Genomic DNA, 16,766 nt, shown 5'->3' with positions numbered 1-16,766 from the left:
GGGCTAGGCCCATAGGCCTAGGAGTACCCATGGAGTACCCCAATTTACCCCTAGGGGTCACTACGCCACCAATTCGAGAAACACTGGTACTGTTGTTTTTAGGAAGAGGGCGGGCCAAGGGAGACGTGTCTGACCAATGGGAGACCTTGGTGAAGAGACATCACAGGCTCTCAACGGCGCCAACCAACCAGAAACACATAGGGGCGTGGCTTTCTCGCGACGACGCCGTCCAATCAGACGTCGCAAACGCTAGACACCGCCAAGATCAGATTGTGAGACGCTCCTCCAGTACAACAAGGCTAGCAGCTAGCATAGCATAGAGCGAGCGGACCGAAGAGGCTAATGTACCTGCTAACCTGTTTGAACCGAACCGGTAAGCTGCCGCATTCATTGAGCCACAGCAGGCCATCTTATACGACGCATAAAGTTCGTGAAGTTGGCAAAATCGTATTGCAACACTAAGATGTATCTTCAGTTGCAGTTGTTTGCAAATGTTGGCGTTATTAAACGCTCGATTTGGATCAGCATTGATAGTGCAGTCGATGAATCCTGGTAGCTTCTGTTGGTGACAGCTGTGTGGATTAGCCGACCAGCTAGCTGTCAGGCTGGCTAACAGCGCGCGCCGTTAGCATTATATCTGTCTAGTTAGGCCAGTGTTTCTCAAACTTTTACATTTTCAATGTCTCCCCTTAGCTCTGATAGTGTGCAAATGGACCCGTCGGGGTTCCATTTGTGCAGTGTCAGAGTTACAGACTTGTATGGTCAAATTGGACCCCCGTAAAGGAACCCACAAAGTCCCAGGAACCCACTTTGAGAACCACTGAATTAGGCTGGTAGCCATGCTAACTAACCACGCTAGCAACCTGCTAAAAGCCACTGGCTAACAATGGCTCGATCGTAAGTTTAACACACCAGCCATTTGATAGTTAGAATATCGTGTGAAATTGCATTTAGCCGCCCGAGGAAGTTGTTAATGAGCTTTTAGCAAGCAACCCACTTGATTTTTTAACATGCATTAAAACAGTGGTCCTCAGAGTGTATTCCAGGGACTTTGTGGGTTCTTTTATGGGGGTCTAAATTGACCCATACAAGTCTGTAACGCAACAGTATACAAATGGACCATAGCAGGTCCATTTGGTTCCATTTGTATGTTGTCAGGGTTTAGGTGAGACCTTGCAAAGGTTTGAGAAACACTGCATTACAACAAAATACTGAAGTCGCGTGTTTACTCCCACTTCACTGACGTTAACACGGGAGGGGGCAATAATAACGTATAGCTTAATTTATAGAATCGCATGAGCCTTTCTTCCAACGAAAGTGAGTTTTTTTTTTTTACAAAAAGTTTCAAGCAACCTATGGTTTCAACACGTCGTTTTTCTTTTGAGTGAAATGCTCGTGCGACGAAACGTAAATGAAGCAAAGTTGTCGACCCGATGTTGTCATTCAAACGACACAGCTTTAGCCAATGTCATATTTCTGTCAGTGGAGTTGTTTATAAACAGTTAACCTTGACTATTTATTTACGGTACTTTGTCGTGGAAACTTTTTTTTAGGCAAGTTACAATATTGGCAAGTTAGAATATTAAATGTAAAACATAAATACAGTTGTCTGTCTGGTGTTCAAATGAATAAAAATACCCTGCAGTTGGGACCATTGATGGGGGGGAAGCAGGGGGTCAGTGCTTTTGTTGGCATTTGTTGAATTTTAATGAACAACTCTTGTCTTTAGAACTTTTAACATTCCTCATGTTTTTGACCATGATAAATTAAACCCAAAAGTGAGAATTGGGAGTGTTTTCATGCATATAGGCTGGAACTAGAATAGGAATATGTTGTAAATTACTTAAATTGTTAACTTTAGTCAATGTGTAAGATTAAGTGTCAAGCCTCTTTTTGATAAGGGTCCATTCAAAAACGTTTAAGCTCAAGCAGGCAAAACTTGGTAGAACTAGACGAGTAACTCCAGATGATTGAACGTAAACGGACAGAAACTTAATATAACATCAAACATTCAAGGTTAACAAGTAGTCTTAATTATTTTTTTCTGAAATGTGTGAATTGATGATAAACTACTTGGTCATTGAGTAGTTTAGTTTCCTGTTTGGCGGTAGGGAATTAGACCTCCTCTTCCTCCATTCTCAAATGCCAACAAAAACAGCCGTCGAAGAAGCAAGAGAGTGCACTCGTAAGTGCACTGAAACACAACATTGGCGTTACATTTCTTGCAGATGCTTGCACATTTATTGTACCTCCAATAGTTTTCCATTAGGATCTCTAATCTTTCACGGCAAATGATTAGTTGTGAAATTTCGCCAGGATCCCATTTTAAAAACGTGCATAAGCTAACCAGCTAGCTACCGTCAGCAACACTAACCCAACTGTTAGCAGCAGCAGCAGCTAGCTGCTGAACTCAACAAAAGCTTTGCCCCATTCGCATCGTAATTGCGATGCGGATGATGTTGTTGCCATATGCAACTTGACGTTCTTAACATAATATTAGAACCACGTTAGATCTCAACAATATTCCGCATCGGCAAAGTGAAGTTAGCGAGTTTAAGTTGACCTGTAGCTGAAGTTCGTCGATGCATCTCCTCTCGGACGTGGTCTTTAGCTAGGCCTTACTACACAGTTGGCGTGGTAAAAGTTGAGAGCATCTTTGGTAGGTTTAACGTGGTTTGGGATACCGGGAAAACTTTAAGAAATGTGTTCAAATATATATGCAATCGACGTGATTATCCGATTAATCGGTCTGTTTCGTTTTGTGTTCGTCAACTGAGGAGCTTGCTAGTTAAGCTAACATTAGTGGGGGTGCTTTGTACAATGTATTGGCTGCAAGCAGATGCGAGGGGCCTTGTTCAAAACATGTCTTTGAGTTGTTTACCGGTATGTTGTTAACGATCAAAATACTTGTTAGTAAAATGATTACTCTCTCCTTGATCGAGTGTATTTAAAATACATTGATTTGCTGTAATATAAGGAATGCACAACTATTTCATAATGATATGCATGCCTCTTCTTTTTCAGGTATCTGATTAGTGAAAAATAGAGGAAGCTTTTCTTTTCAATCTGAAGCTTTACTTCTCCGGTCCTTTGGGATCATGGCTAAAGATGTAAGTGACTCTAGCACAACACAACAATACACTGATTCTTTACCAAAACAAAACAAGTTATTGCTTCAGTCCCCAAAATACTGTAGATAACCTTCATCAATGACAAAATATCTGCTTTTGATTTTAGAACAATAGGGATCACCCAGCGTTTGTCCTCAGTGCCCTTGTTAATGCAGTGTACTTGTAATAGAGAATGACCTGCCTCTGCAAGAGTTAATTAATTTTAATTCTCCATAGGCTGGTCTGATGGAAACAAACGGAGAGCTGAAGGTTTTCATCGATCAGAATCTGAGCCCTAGTAAAGGTAAACTTTGTACTAAATGTTTTACCTTTCTTTTCTTTTTCTTTTTTCATTTTTTTCTCCATTCAAAGAGGCATTGCTTTAGTTGTAGCTCTATCTCTCTGGTGTAGGCCCATGTGTCTCTGGTTTGACAACAGGGGGCAATGGAGCCTCAGTTAAGAGGCCTAATCTAATCTGTTCCCGTTCTCTACCTTCTATTAGGTGTGCTGTCTTTGGTTACTGTTCAGCCTGCCACTCTTCCTTTGGCCAAACAGCTACTGCCCAAAACCCTTGGGCCGTCCAATGTCAACATCGCCCCACACATGCAACACGTGCCACACATGGTGAGTGATGTTCCACATAGCTGCTCAATAAACCATGGTTGAAAAGATTAAGCACTTATAAGTCTATGTGTAAATAATTATACTATGTATAGTCAGTTTCTTTTAACAACCTGCTTGCCTACAGCCAGTCCCCACCATTGAAAACCACCAGTGTTTGTTGTTTTTAATTGATATTCATCAAAATATCTATCAACCAACCAGCATAGTGTTTATTGTCAGAAGTAATAATTAAGAATACCTATCACATTATATCTAGTTGCTCATTCACAGTGTTTGAAATTGTGAATTAATTTACCTGCACAGTTTCTCTGCTGTGTATCTTTGCCATTCTTGTTTATTTAAGCCCCTCTATTAGCATGGTGAGGTGACTGGGGGAGGGTGGGTGGTTGACCCTAAGCTAATAAAACTACAGTCAGCAGGATTACTCCCATCATCCCATTACATGCATGGAATATATAGATGACTGAATGAATAGATCACCAGCCTTCTAGATGTCCTTATGCTGTTTTATGTCAATATCACCTGATGGTGAATGAATACTATACCAATCAGTGGTTAACTTTTTTTCGCTGCAGTACCCCCTTCCCTTGACTACAAGCCTTTGCTTACAAAATATTGATATCAAAAATCTAGGTCATATGCCAATATGTTAAAAATAAAACAGCATAATGGCAAATAAACATTGCTTTCTGTTGAATAACAGTTAGTCAAGTTATTGATGTAATTTGGTTTAACAACTTAGAGATGAGCAGGTTCACACACAGTCTATAAATGTTTTATCATTAACAATAACAGTGAAAAACCCCCCCTTTTCCCAAAAGTTGTCAAGCTTCCTTGTAATGGATACATGTGTATTTAAATATTGGATTTTCTTTTTACAGGTGATTGGTACACCCCAGAGGCCCACTGTTTCCAATACCATATTAGTGAACAGTCCACATACACCCAGCTCCCAATTCCTTACCCAGAGTCAGCCACCAGATGCCTCTCCATGGTCATCAGGGTAAGAGTTCAACTTGTCCACCCTAACTTTCATAGTCTAGAGCAGAGACCTGCAATGTGCCGGGTGGCTAAAATGTGCAGAAAATATACTTTTGTTAGTGGGTACGGTTACAGGACTAAACGCAGGCCGGTGACATTTTATTGTGAAAATCAGAGTACTGTTTCTGTCCAAACAACGTCACTCACCTCACAGTAGTGCACACAGTGAGCAGCAGCCTGCTGCTGGCAGGACGGACACAACACACAACCCCACAGCATGCATATAAACAAAGTAACACAGATGTTCTTCACTGCTGCATGAATTGCGTTAGCCCAAGTTCTCATCCTTAGCAAGGGTGGTTTAAAACCTAAGGCTATCTAAAAGAACTTTGAGTTACAGCCCTCCTGGCGTTTATGTAAATATATTGCGTGCGTCACAAACACAGAGGAGTTAGGATGGCGTGCGGGGACAAAAGAGTGCGATGCCCTTTGGAAGTACGCATGCACGTCTGTAGGCTATTTACTTAATTGCATGTAAACGCGGGTAGCGGGCAACTGTTCCGTTTTTTGACGGGTGGTTAGGGTCTGGTTTAGACTTTTATAAAAAGGTGGGTAGCGGGTGGGTCTGCGGATCTGACGGACGGGGTGGACGCGGGTTGTCAAAATTGGACCTTTGCAGGATGTCTAGAGGGCAGACTTGGCTTATGTGCGGTGACTGCTCTCCATTCCGACATACTTATTGTCGGAGTGGCGACACTTCCATAGAGGTTAAGTTTAGGGTAAGGGTTAGAGATGGGGTTAGTGTCAGAATGGAAACATGTCTCCATTCTGACATGTGTAACCCTTATGTACCCTTATTTTAGAATCATAAACGAGAATATAATACATTCTTTGTGATATATCTTTTAGGGCTGCAACTGTTTGTTCAGTAACAGGAGTCTCCAGCTCTCAAACAAAATGCATTTTCATGTCAGGATACCAATTGTATCCAATCAGGATAGAGAACTCTCAAAGTATACATACTAGTAAGAAGCCAAAGGGCGACACAGGCGAGGTCGCGCCATGTCTTTGCCGTCTGGCCAGTGATGTAAATCGGACCAGGTACCCATATATGGAGTTCAATGTACTGTATATGGAGATATGCTGTGAGACCCCAAACATGCTTACTCAGTTATTCGTTATGTGAAAATCCTATGACGTCTATCACATCTGACATCATACATACAATCCCTTTAATGCCCATACATGGAGATCCCTGTCTGACTCTGAACCATCCACACACATATGGGCTGTCTTCCTCCATATATGGGCATTCCCATATGAAGTCCTGTTAGATATGGGCTTAATATTGATGACATTAGGGATCTCCATGGGCATAAAAGGAATTCTGTTAGAGTGGTTCCCATGACATCACAACATACAATGCCTTTCATGCCCATACATGGAGATCCCTGTCTGAACCAGCCACACCTCTGTGATGTCACCTGTGATGTGACAGTGATGTGTCAGGAGAACCACAGTGTCAGGCGTTATCCCTGCTCTGAGTATCTGACATCACTGTGATTTCACCTGTGATGTCACAGTGATGTGTCAGGAACCACAGTGTCAGGCGTTAGTCATTGGGGAATTTAAGGGGCGCGTTTCTACTAGGGCAACTTGAGGCGGGACTACAGCTGCTATGACGCAATCGCCGTTGCGGTCCAAATTGTTAAGTAAAGAGCCGCCGGCGACAGGGTCCCACCTCTTTCACTGAACGCTTTAGTTCCCATGGCGACGCGTCTATACAGCAGGCGTTGTAGGCGCAACGTGGAAAGGGACCTTCTGGCGTCGACAGACGGCTGCTACGGCAGCAGGTTGATCTATCGAGTGTTGATCATTTCCGGTTGCCGTCATCATCTGCTGTCACCGTACTAAGCTTAAGGCCGGCTTTACACTGCCACTGAAATCTAGCCTGAATCAGATCTGAGTCACTTCAAAAGTGAAATCCGATTTTTTTTTTTTATAGTCTAAATCCAAACATGTCACATGCAGGTCACATGAAATCCGATTTTGAAAAACCACATCCAGAGGTAGTTTCAAATCCGATCCATATCGGATCTGAGGACATCTGACTCAGTCTGAAAGCAGCAACCACATCCACCCCCATAGAGTTATATGCAGGTCACATGCAAGTTACATCAAACTGGCCAAGTGTCACTTGCTGCGCGAGCAGCGCGACCCGAGCGCGAGTATTTACTATTTGATTACAGCGCACTGAGCACATGAGAAAAACAAAAGAGAAGAGAGAAAACACGTGAGCTAAACAGTGAAAACGAGAGAGAAGAGCGAAACACAAGAGTAAAGAAAAGAAGAGAAAAACAATATTAATGTCGCATTTCCTGAACGTAATCAGAACGTAATCAACCAGCGTCGACGTAGTGACGTAACGCCATGACGCCTACGTCGTTACCACGGTAACCAAAGCATACATGTCGCCGCAGGGCAGCTTTGGGCTAACGCTGTCTGAACGCACAGATCAGATCTGTGTCACTTGCAAATGCTGTGTGAAAAGTCGGGCCATAAGATCAGATCTGAGAACCAAATCGGATTTGGGCTGGATTTGACTGCAGTGTAAAGCCGGCCTTAATAGCCTATCGAGAGGGACGGACTTATCTATTTTCTATCTATTATCAGTTGGTTCAATTAACTGTTGTAGCTCTTGCTTTTGCTTTGCTATTGCTTTTGTGTACTAAGAATCTATGATGTGATCATGTGGTGCTATGCCTGTTTTGTGTACTATGATTGCGACCGTTAGGTCGCAAGTTACTATGAAAAGCTCCACCGGCTGTCTGTCAGTCCTTCCGTCACACCACACCTTTGGCCCTACTCTTATCTCCGGCACCGTTGCCCCTATCCATGCCAAACTGAGTACACACACACACACACCTTGGCTGGCAAACCACAACCTCTGCCCCTGATTTCTCACATCCACTCTTCTAGCGCCACCATGAGGTTGTGTATACAGTGACCCGACGGTTGCTTATCTCCTGATTAGGGAGTCTTACTGGTGTGATAATGTGGTGGTATTCCTGTTTTGTGTGCTATGATGTGATGTGGTGGTATTCCTGTTTTGTGTACTATGATGTGATAATGTGGTGATATTCCTGTTTACAGGAAACGTGGTAAGAAAGGGGAGAAGAATGGGAAGGGCTTGAGGCATTTCTCCATGAAGGTCTGTGAGAAAGTGCAGAAGAAAGGTGTCACAACCTACAACGAAGTGGCAGATGAACTGGTTGCAGAATTCAGCTCCACAGACAACCACATGTCGCCCAATGACTCGGTTAGTGCTGCAGTTGTACAATAAAGCTTTGAGGCTACATGTTATCAAAGTCATGCAAACTTAATGATTTTTATCTCAAGGTAAAATTGTTTGGGAAATTCTTAGATGTGAAAGCACCACAATACTGGAATTCTGTTATGACCAAACAGCGCCTTCCCTCAGGCATTGATGATACTGTCCAAACCACAGTGAAGCAGTGCACATTGACAGAACTTGGATTCACAACTGTTTAACCTGTGTGGTGCATGCGGTTATGTTGGTCATCTAAACAAGCCAAAGTCTAATGAAAAATGTTGTGCTCTAGTATGTTATGCAGTGTTTCCCCTATAAGCATTAAGCAGCGGTGGTCCGCCGCTCCTTCAAATCCGACCGCCACTGTATGATTTTATCTTTTATTTTTATTTTTTTACAACAATGTGGCGCTCATGTGAAGCATACCGTTCTAACTTCTCTCGGTTATTTACGGCTTCTCGGTTACTTATGCGACGCGTTGTGAGCTTGTAGATCTGCTATTTTGAAAGGGTTTTTATGCATTTGGAAGCTGTTATGTATACTGAGCATGTATACTTTGAGTGCTTACGTATATTTTGATACCAATACTTTTAAGTACTTTTTAATTCCAGACTTCTACTTGTAACACAGTATGTCTACATTATGATACTGTACTTTTTCCACCAATGGTGTGTAGGATTGGTTCTCAAAAAAAAAAAGAAAAAAAATCTCCCCCACTCTTCAGCTTCTGGCTAGGGGAAACACTGTGTTATGGTTGTTTTCCGGTTGGGTGTCTACACCCAGCTCTTGCTTTGAAATACTTGTGTTACGTATACAAACATCTTGAATATGAATAGCTTTGCAATATTTTCTAAACTTTCAGATTGCATTTAGCCAGCTCATGCTTAATTTACAACTTGAAAAAGAAAAAAAATTGTTTTGCTATACATTTGCCATTTGATGAACTATTGATAACAAATGTATCCCTGTTTTCCCTCTTTTTCAATGCAGCATGTGTATGACCAGAAGAATATCCGGAGACGTGTGTACGATGCACTTAATGTGCTCATGGCCATGAACATCATCTCAAAAGAAAAGAAGGAAATTAAATGGATTGGCCTGCCTACAAACTCAGCCCAGGAGTGCCAAAACCTAGAGGTGCACACAGTCATTCCATAACTAATTGGGATATTCTATTTGACTGATGGAGGAAATTAAAAAATGTATCAAGGCCCTAAGGAGGGGGCGTTTTTTCCCAATTTGTCACTCATTTCCCCTCCTCTCCAATTGTAGGTGGAGAGACAAAGACGGCTAGAGAGAATCAAGCAGAAACAGTCACAGCTTCAAGAGCTCATATTGCAGGTGGGACTAAGAAAAAGAGCACCACACTAATTTACACATTAATAGATTTACGCAAATATGAGCGAGAATGGAATTGTACATTTTTGGTATAAAAAAAATGCTTCTATGGAATCTGGGAATATTATGTGTTGGATGACCCACAATCATTATTGTAATTCAAAAGGTAAAGAATAGAGATGTATGCAATCTTTGATTTCACTCACCAGTATGAAGCCATGAGATCATTACAAGAATCAGGTGCCATCTTTAAGTCCCCATGAATGTTATAATTCTAGTGGATTGCTTTCTAATGGATATACATGTTGTGTCTTTGCAGCAAATAGCCTTTAAGAACCTGGTGCAAAGGAACAGACAGGCAGAGCAGCAGACAAACAGACCTCCTCCTCCCAACTCTGTCATCCACCTTCCCTTCATAATTGTCAACACCAGCAAGAAGACAGTTATCGACTGTAGCATCTCCAATGACAAGTATGTGTGTGTGATGGCCATCTTTAATACATGTCTGTGTTGGCCATCTTAATGCATGTGTATGTTAGCCATCTTTATCAGCATATTTACATTTACATGTACTTTTGTCTTTCTTGAAGCCTAGAGGAAATGCTTGTTTGTGCAGTATTGTAAACCTATTGTATTTATTTAGGGTCTACCACAGTTAACTCACATTTCTCCTTCCCATCTGTCTGCAGGTTTGAGTACTTGTTTAACTTCGACAGCATGTTTGAGATCCATGATGACATTGAGGTGCTGAAACGTATGGGCATGGCCTGTGGTCTGGAAGTGGGCAAGTGTTCACCAGAGGACCTGAAGGTGGCCCGCAGCCTGGTACCCAAAGCCCTGGAGCCCTACGTCACAGGTCAGAGCCAGAGATTGTGTTCTAAAAACAACTGGGCATGATGGGTTGTGTCAAACCTGCCTTTTTTTATGGAATGCTATGGTCATGTAAAAAACAGAAACGGCCACAGAAAAACGAACATCATCAAGCTGATATTTAGGTACTAACAGTAGTTTCAGATTTGAAAAGGTATAGGGGAAAAAAAAACACCTTTTCTAGTTATCAGTTTATTTTTCATATTCATCAAATAATTTGTATCATTGTACCTGAGATGGCAGTCTTGGCAGATAGCAACTCCAATGATGATCTAGTCCAGCTGTTGAGCAGGGGCTCACACAGTGTTGCATGTGTGATTCAATGTTTGGGCGTCCGCGGTTTTAACGCCTACATTGCAGGCGTTAACAGGTTCAGACAATGGTGTATTGATATGCATATTGGCTCATCTCTTTGTTAAATCCCCCGGCATGCGGTGACACTAAACGTGTCTTTTCTATTCTCAAACTCCCTCTAAATCTCTCTAAAACTCCTCCGGTGACTTTTTCTTTTCATTGTGTTTTTTGCCTGGCGTTTGGTCGGGATTAGGGGGTTTTAGAAACATTTATTTAATCTAAAAGATCGGACGTGACAGAAATGGTCGGTGAGACAGAGAAACGTGTGCTCTTCTCCTGAGAATCAACAGCACTGACTGACTGTGAACGTGAGCGAGCGTTCCGCTGCTGTTGTGTGTGAACTGCAGCTGCTGTCCTGCTACTGTGGGCACACAGTGCTTGCTGCGCGCAGAAGGAAAATTGGCTGCGTCTTTGATCGGGATCACGTAACGCTATATTTTAGCGATAATTACTGAAACTATTTCACAGAAATAATTACAAAACACAGTACAACATGGAATTCATGTGAAATTAGATATAAACGTTTTTACTTATTATTATTATTTCATTTTCAAGGCATTATGTTCACTGGCCCCAACGGGCAAGTGGTTGGTGGGTTCTGCTGGCCCTGTCAGCTTTAAAAGTACGTCCAGGCCACCGGGCCATTTATAATGTCGAGTGCTGCATAGCCCATACACAGTATGTTGACAATGTTCAATGAACATTTCCAGATAATACATTTATAGGCTGCCAAAGTGCCAGGATGCCACAAGTCTCCATAGACTTCCATGTAATTCATAGTGCACGGATCATGCACGCCCATGCATAGATCATGTTCATTCACAGCTTTCAATCAAAGAAATCTGCTTGGAAATCCGTTCAGGCATTCATGAGATGGCAGCCATTATGTTTTCTTCAAATTTAAACAAACATGGCTGCCATGTTCGAAAGATGGGGTTGGTATGCTGCGACCGAGTATTTCCCGGTGAATCTGTGCGCAAAGGTGGGGGCTTGGGAGTGTGGGGGACACGCACCACCACTGACTATTGCTGATGATGATGAGGTATATAGCTTAGCTTTTATCTATTGAAAATGAGAGGCACTCTTACCGATTTAGTAAGAGACTCGTCTCCAATTGCAAGATATTTAAAAGTTATTTGGGTCCATGATGATGATGATATCCTTTTCTTCCCACAACTAGACTAAGGATTTTATATTGTCTGTGTTATTGTTTACAACCACTGAACCACAATTATTCACGTGTGGCAAGATTCACTCGTTTTTAGTAGGCTATAGTGTAGTCTTAGAAGAAGCCTTTTCAGAAGTTAATTTAATGATTTCCATTTAATGATTTCTTTTATCCTCATCTAATGCACCGTATGCACGCTGTTTAAAGGCCGTGTAGGCTTTTCAGAAGTTAATTGAATGTTTTCCATTTGCGCTAATGCACGCAACTGTTTTCGCCAGGTTTTAAGGTCTTATTTTAGTTGTTTCTCATAAGCTCGCAACCCTCCTTGCCCATCGGCCCCCACCTTTGCGCACAGATTCACCGGGAAATACTCGGTCGCTGGTATGCTAGGGGGATCAAACATGCAATTTCGTGATCATGCCTAGTAGATAAAAGGAGAGGAGGATTTTGCTAAAAAAGGCCCAAAACTTAGGCGTAGCAGCGTCGGAGTACGGGAATAACTCTGGGAAACTCGTGAGGGGGGTCCGGTCTAAGGCCCGCCTACTCAAACTGTATCCGTTCATTTCCACACACGGGCAAACTGAGAATCTTTTCCGTATCCTCTGCAGACCGGATATGCAATCTATCGTAATGGTTAGCTATCGCTAATGACCACAACACCACACTCAACAAGTTTACTGGGCTGTGGGCTCATGTCGTGTGCGGAATTTAATGCTTCAAGTTAGTTCAAGTTTTAATTCTTTGTAGCCCTATTAATAGGTCGGCGTGTCTGTCCTGGACGGAGGTGCTTTGATAAGTTAGTCGCGTTAGCTCTTTTAGTTGGCACAGTTCGGTGGCTGTTCTAATTTCATTGGACTCAAATCCGTAGTACTTCCAAAACAGCACTTCTGCGTTTTGTTTACAATCAAAACGGGTTGCAAAGGTTCCGCACATGCCATCCTGACGAATCTTTAGCTTACATAAATAACGACGATAATAAAGACTGCAACAGAAGCAGCGAACACTGAATAGAGATGAGGCAGGAGAGGGGCTGTACGCACGCAGCGTTCTCTCTGTGTTTGTGTGTGTGTTTGTGTGCTCTGCGTGGTGTGGGTGGTTGCAGCGTGTGTCTTTCATCCAGCGAGAGAGGTGGAAACTGGGCATATCAGTCGGGTTGGCGCCTTGCGAATCAATTTAGATGCTCAAAACTATTGATACAGCAGCAAAAACTACATTTTGACCTTGCAGGCACTTAGGCTCTGATAGCCTGACAGCGCATTGCGGGTTCAAGTTCTGTTCCTGACAACTTTTGCTCTACCAGTCTCTCCCTCCCTCTTTCATGTCCATCTTCACTTAAAGATTTTCTGATGCTTTTTAGACATCCACCAACACTAGAAGTTTCAACATCAAAATGATTTCTCAACCAAGAAAGAAATTAACAATGATGTCTTAACCAACAAAAAACAAAGCGCTCAAAGGCATTACAGATTATACATATACTGTATATTTATTTTAAAATCTCAAAGAGGCTGCCTTAATTCCTGGCTCTGCTTCAACATCCCAAAACCTTGACTATGCCATTACCCAGAATACATAATAGCATGTTTATCGTTATTGTGGTATAAAATTGTGTTAGAATTGTCTTCAAGCGCTTTCCCATTATGAACCATGATGGGAGATTAAAGGGAAATTAGATTTTGAGGTAAAACGCAAATTGCCCTAGTTGTGGTGTAATTGATCTTTGCAATATGGCTGAATTTGTGCTCATCACTTAAGTGGCACAATAGCTTTTGATGGCACAAGGCCATTCTACATGTGGCACATGTTTTTGAAGACATGTCAACTGTGTTTAGGGCTGTAATCTAGCCCTGTTTTAGGGATTCGAACTACGGGGGGGATTTTCCGAACGGACCATCGAACCTTCGATGGTTCGTTCATTGAATAAAAACCGAACAATCGGACCATCGAACCATCGAACGTACTGTACCTTTAACCAGCTAAAGCAGTGTAGGAAATGTGTTAAATGCGCTGTTTTATCCATTGAAAACGCGTTGATGCGTGACCGCATTAACACCTAGGCTAACACTTGGAAAATCCAACCCAACCTGAGAAAATGTTGCACAGTTTGTTGACGAACAGGCTCAATGTATAGCGGAGTTGCACGGAGGATGATTAGACTTGGTGACTGCGTCGGAGCGCGTCGCGTTTGGGCAGAACTGGTCTCGATGTAACAACCCCAGAAATCGCATTATAGATCCTCTAGGGGTTTGCAATGAAATCCATCTTTGCTCATGCTTAGGAGAAAGGCTGTTTAATCTTTGGGTGTGTGGATGGGTGTTCGCTATTCGGAGGATAAACAAGTCCGTCTCTGCCCAGCGGCAGAGAGTGCTCTCACTCTATTGTCAACAAGCGTGTGTCAGTGAGGCTGGTTTGCGGCCCCAAGAGGAGCGGAATTGGAGCGGAGGACGGTCCTTGATCGCTCCAAGCTGTTCTGGCGCATAATACTTTTAACGGTCACCATTAACTGTTAGTGTTTACCGGTAGGCCTAACTTATTTCGTATTTGGCCATCTCTACTACTGTGATATTCTGAATAGGCCTATCACATTCTGATAATTATTTTTCGTGTAAAAAAAAAAAAGAAAAAAACCTGAACCCATTAATTTCGAACTTCGATTGCCAACGTAACGAACGAACGTTCGAATCCCCGAACGTTCGCTTGCAGCCCTAACTGTGTTGTAAATAGAATCATCTCAACATCTTTGCGTTGTTTTCTGGATGTGTGAATCATCGCTTCTCTCTCTTCTCCCACAGAGATGGCAAAGGGTCCCATCAACAATGTCTACATCACTGGAGGGTCCTCTGCCAACGGATCCCGTTACCCTGTGGGCAGGTGAGAGGCATTAACACAAACCAGTGAGAGACCTGAAACAATGAAATTGAAGACAGTGAGACAACTTGCTCTGTGTTTATGCTCGTCTTTGTGAAAATAATATTGAAGACTCAAAATTGTATGCTTTCCTTCACAGTGATAGCGGTGCAGACGGTACCATGGCCTCCAGCTCCAATGACTCTCACTACAGTGGGTCGCGTGTGGAGACCCCCGTGTCTTACATGGGGGATGAGGATGATGAGGACGACTACGATGAGAATGACGACGAAGACTAACTTGCCACTCCACGCCTTGCCTCTCCAACAAGCACAGTCCTTCAAACCACCGTCACAGAGGGATTCCAATCTCCTTTAGTGTGTGCCCCCTTTCCCTCCCCCCCACCGGTATTTTTCTCTGCCTGGCTTTCTCAGGGGTGTGGATGAATATTGAGGTAAAAAGAGGTGTGCGTGTTACACCCTTTTCTTTTCTGTGGCTCCTGAATTCACGTGCACCTGCACCACAGCTCTGGGGGAACTGCGGCCAGGGCACCATGCTGATGTCTTAGTATGTCTAATCCACTTTTGAAAAAGCCATCCCACTTGAAAATAAAAGGAAAAAACTAAAAAAAAAACTGTACAACCCACTGCTGTTGGAGAATGTATAGTGTAATGTGTGTGAAATAGTTACCCCTATTATGTTATGCTTGCATTTGGCAGACTTTCAGGTGATGATCCAATGTTCCCAAATGGCCACCAAAATATCTGTGACACGCTTTGTCAGTGTGACTCCATGGATCAATAATGGCCTATACAGTTGCCGTGGTACCCCAGGATGGGCAGGCTGGTTCATCGAATGTGTGGATACTTTGTGTTCTGGACATTGATCTCAAACAATTTCTTATCCCCCCACTGTGTTGGGCTGGCTTCCTTCTGTTCTGTAGGCAGCTGCTTTCCTGATATTGTTTGCTTGTTTATTTTTGTTTTGTATTCTGGAGTTGTTGAGGAATTCTCCTTCATTGCCCTGTCACACCTTGGTAGTGTTTACATAAAAATGGCACCAGCAAGGTAAAGACCTCCATAACCCAGGCTCCCTATAGGAAAATAAGCTCTGTTTGTTGAATACTTATATGGATCCTATGATTGATTTGTAGCTTATAGTATCCTTTAGAGGCCAGTGGTGAAAGGTAGACCTGAAGATTATTGATGTATCAAATATGTGGTTGTAAAGGTCTTTATGTACTCCCTTCAAAGATCTCCTTTTTAAAACTGAGCAACACGTACTGACTCTTCCAAATACCTTTTCTGTAATCTAATATAAGTTTGCAAATTAAATATAGATTGTTTTAATAAGTTTGTATCCAGCAATTTTGTGAGTTCCGTTATTGGAAAACCAGCTTAGAGATGTAGTTTGCCAGCACACACTACATTCTGTCCAATCAAAATCCAGTTTGGTTATCAATCTGGCAAGCTTTTGTCAGCATCCCCGTCTAGGTCTGTAAAGTATTTTAAAATAGAAAAGGTGCTCCTCGGAGCACAGGTCTCCAAAGGGTGACGTGAATCGGCCTATTCTGGCACCATGTCACTGATTGTGGCAATGAGACTGTGTACACATTTTCACTGAAAAGCATGCAGTTTTCATAAGGGTGGGGCAACATTAAACATTGGGGCAGAGATTCTGCTCTTACCTCCGTGTATGTTGCGAACTTGCGACCAGGCCAACAGTGCCGGAGATTAGCTGTTCGCGGACAGACGGACAGGGTGCTAAACATAATCTCGACCACACTTTCGGCCTTGGCGGAGACAAAAAGTAATGCTCTACACAAGTGTAAACAATGACTTTTCAAAAGCAATGGTTCATTAACCTCATTGACCTGCACCAACACTGTAATTCTGAAACTTTTTTTATATTTAGGTCGTCTCCTACTTGGTGGTGAATTAGACATTCAAAACCCATTTACCACAAGCAACATTTAAGTAGTCTGCCCATTGGAGTTTGGTTTTCCTGGTGTCTGGCAGCCTAATTGCACCACCTGTCTGTATCGCTCTGTCTCAGCAGGAGCTCGTGCACATTGTCTGGGGCATTAAGGTGTTAGTGGATTACTGAAAGGTGTTGACTCAGGTATGTGTGTGTGAGTGTATAT

General features: G+C 42.6%; 1 protein-coding gene across 4 annotated transcripts; it reads left to right on the top strand.

The window, feature by feature from the left end:
* The first annotated feature begins 278 nt into the window (after positions 1–278).
* LOC308307812 (transcription factor Dp-1-like) lies at positions 279–15,949 on the top strand. Of its 4 annotated transcripts, none has more exons than XM_080753110.1 (12): positions 279–373; positions 3,025–3,110; positions 3,348–3,414; positions 3,613–3,734; positions 4,616–4,737; positions 7,869–8,034; positions 9,037–9,183; positions 9,319–9,387; positions 9,704–9,855; positions 10,074–10,240; positions 14,569–14,647; positions 14,784–15,949. In XM_080753110.1, exons 2-12 carry the CDS (start codon positions 3,099–3,101, stop codon positions 14,920–14,922), a joined length of 1,242 nt encoding a protein of 413 aa, XP_080609236.1. In that variant the 5' UTR covers positions 279–373; positions 3,025–3,098; the 3' UTR covers positions 14,923–15,949. The 4 variants fall into 4 exon arrangements, with proteins under 4 accessions (XP_080609236.1, XP_080609235.1, XP_080609237.1 ...); XM_080753109.1 differs by lacking the exon at positions 279–373 and adding an exon at positions 2,125–2,185; XM_080753111.1 differs by lacking the exon at positions 279–373 and adding an exon at positions 2,456–2,659.
* The last annotated feature ends 817 nt before the right edge of the window (positions 15,950–16,766 follow it).

Source organism: Nannobrachium achirus (assembly GCF_963921795.1).
Source record: "Nannobrachium achirus genome assembly, chromosome: 22".
In the NCBI taxonomy this organism is placed as follows: domain Eukaryota; kingdom Metazoa; phylum Chordata; class Actinopteri; order Myctophiformes; family Myctophidae; genus Nannobrachium; species Nannobrachium achirus.
The sequence above is the reverse complement of the archived record's forward strand: the minus strand, read 5'-3'. Positions and strand labels throughout refer to the sequence as shown.

Excerpts from the sequence above, each read along its gene's own strand:
- LOC308307812 (XM_080753110.1), top strand. Across the intron at positions 3,415-3,612 it reads GAATCTGAGCCCTAGTAAAG|GTGTGCTGTCTTTGGTTACT; the intron begins GTAAACTTTGTA and ends ACCTTCTATTAG. Across the intron at positions 9,856-10,073 it reads TGTAGCATCTCCAATGACAA|GTTTGAGTACTTGTTTAACT; the intron begins GTATGTGTGTGT and ends ATCTGTCTGCAG.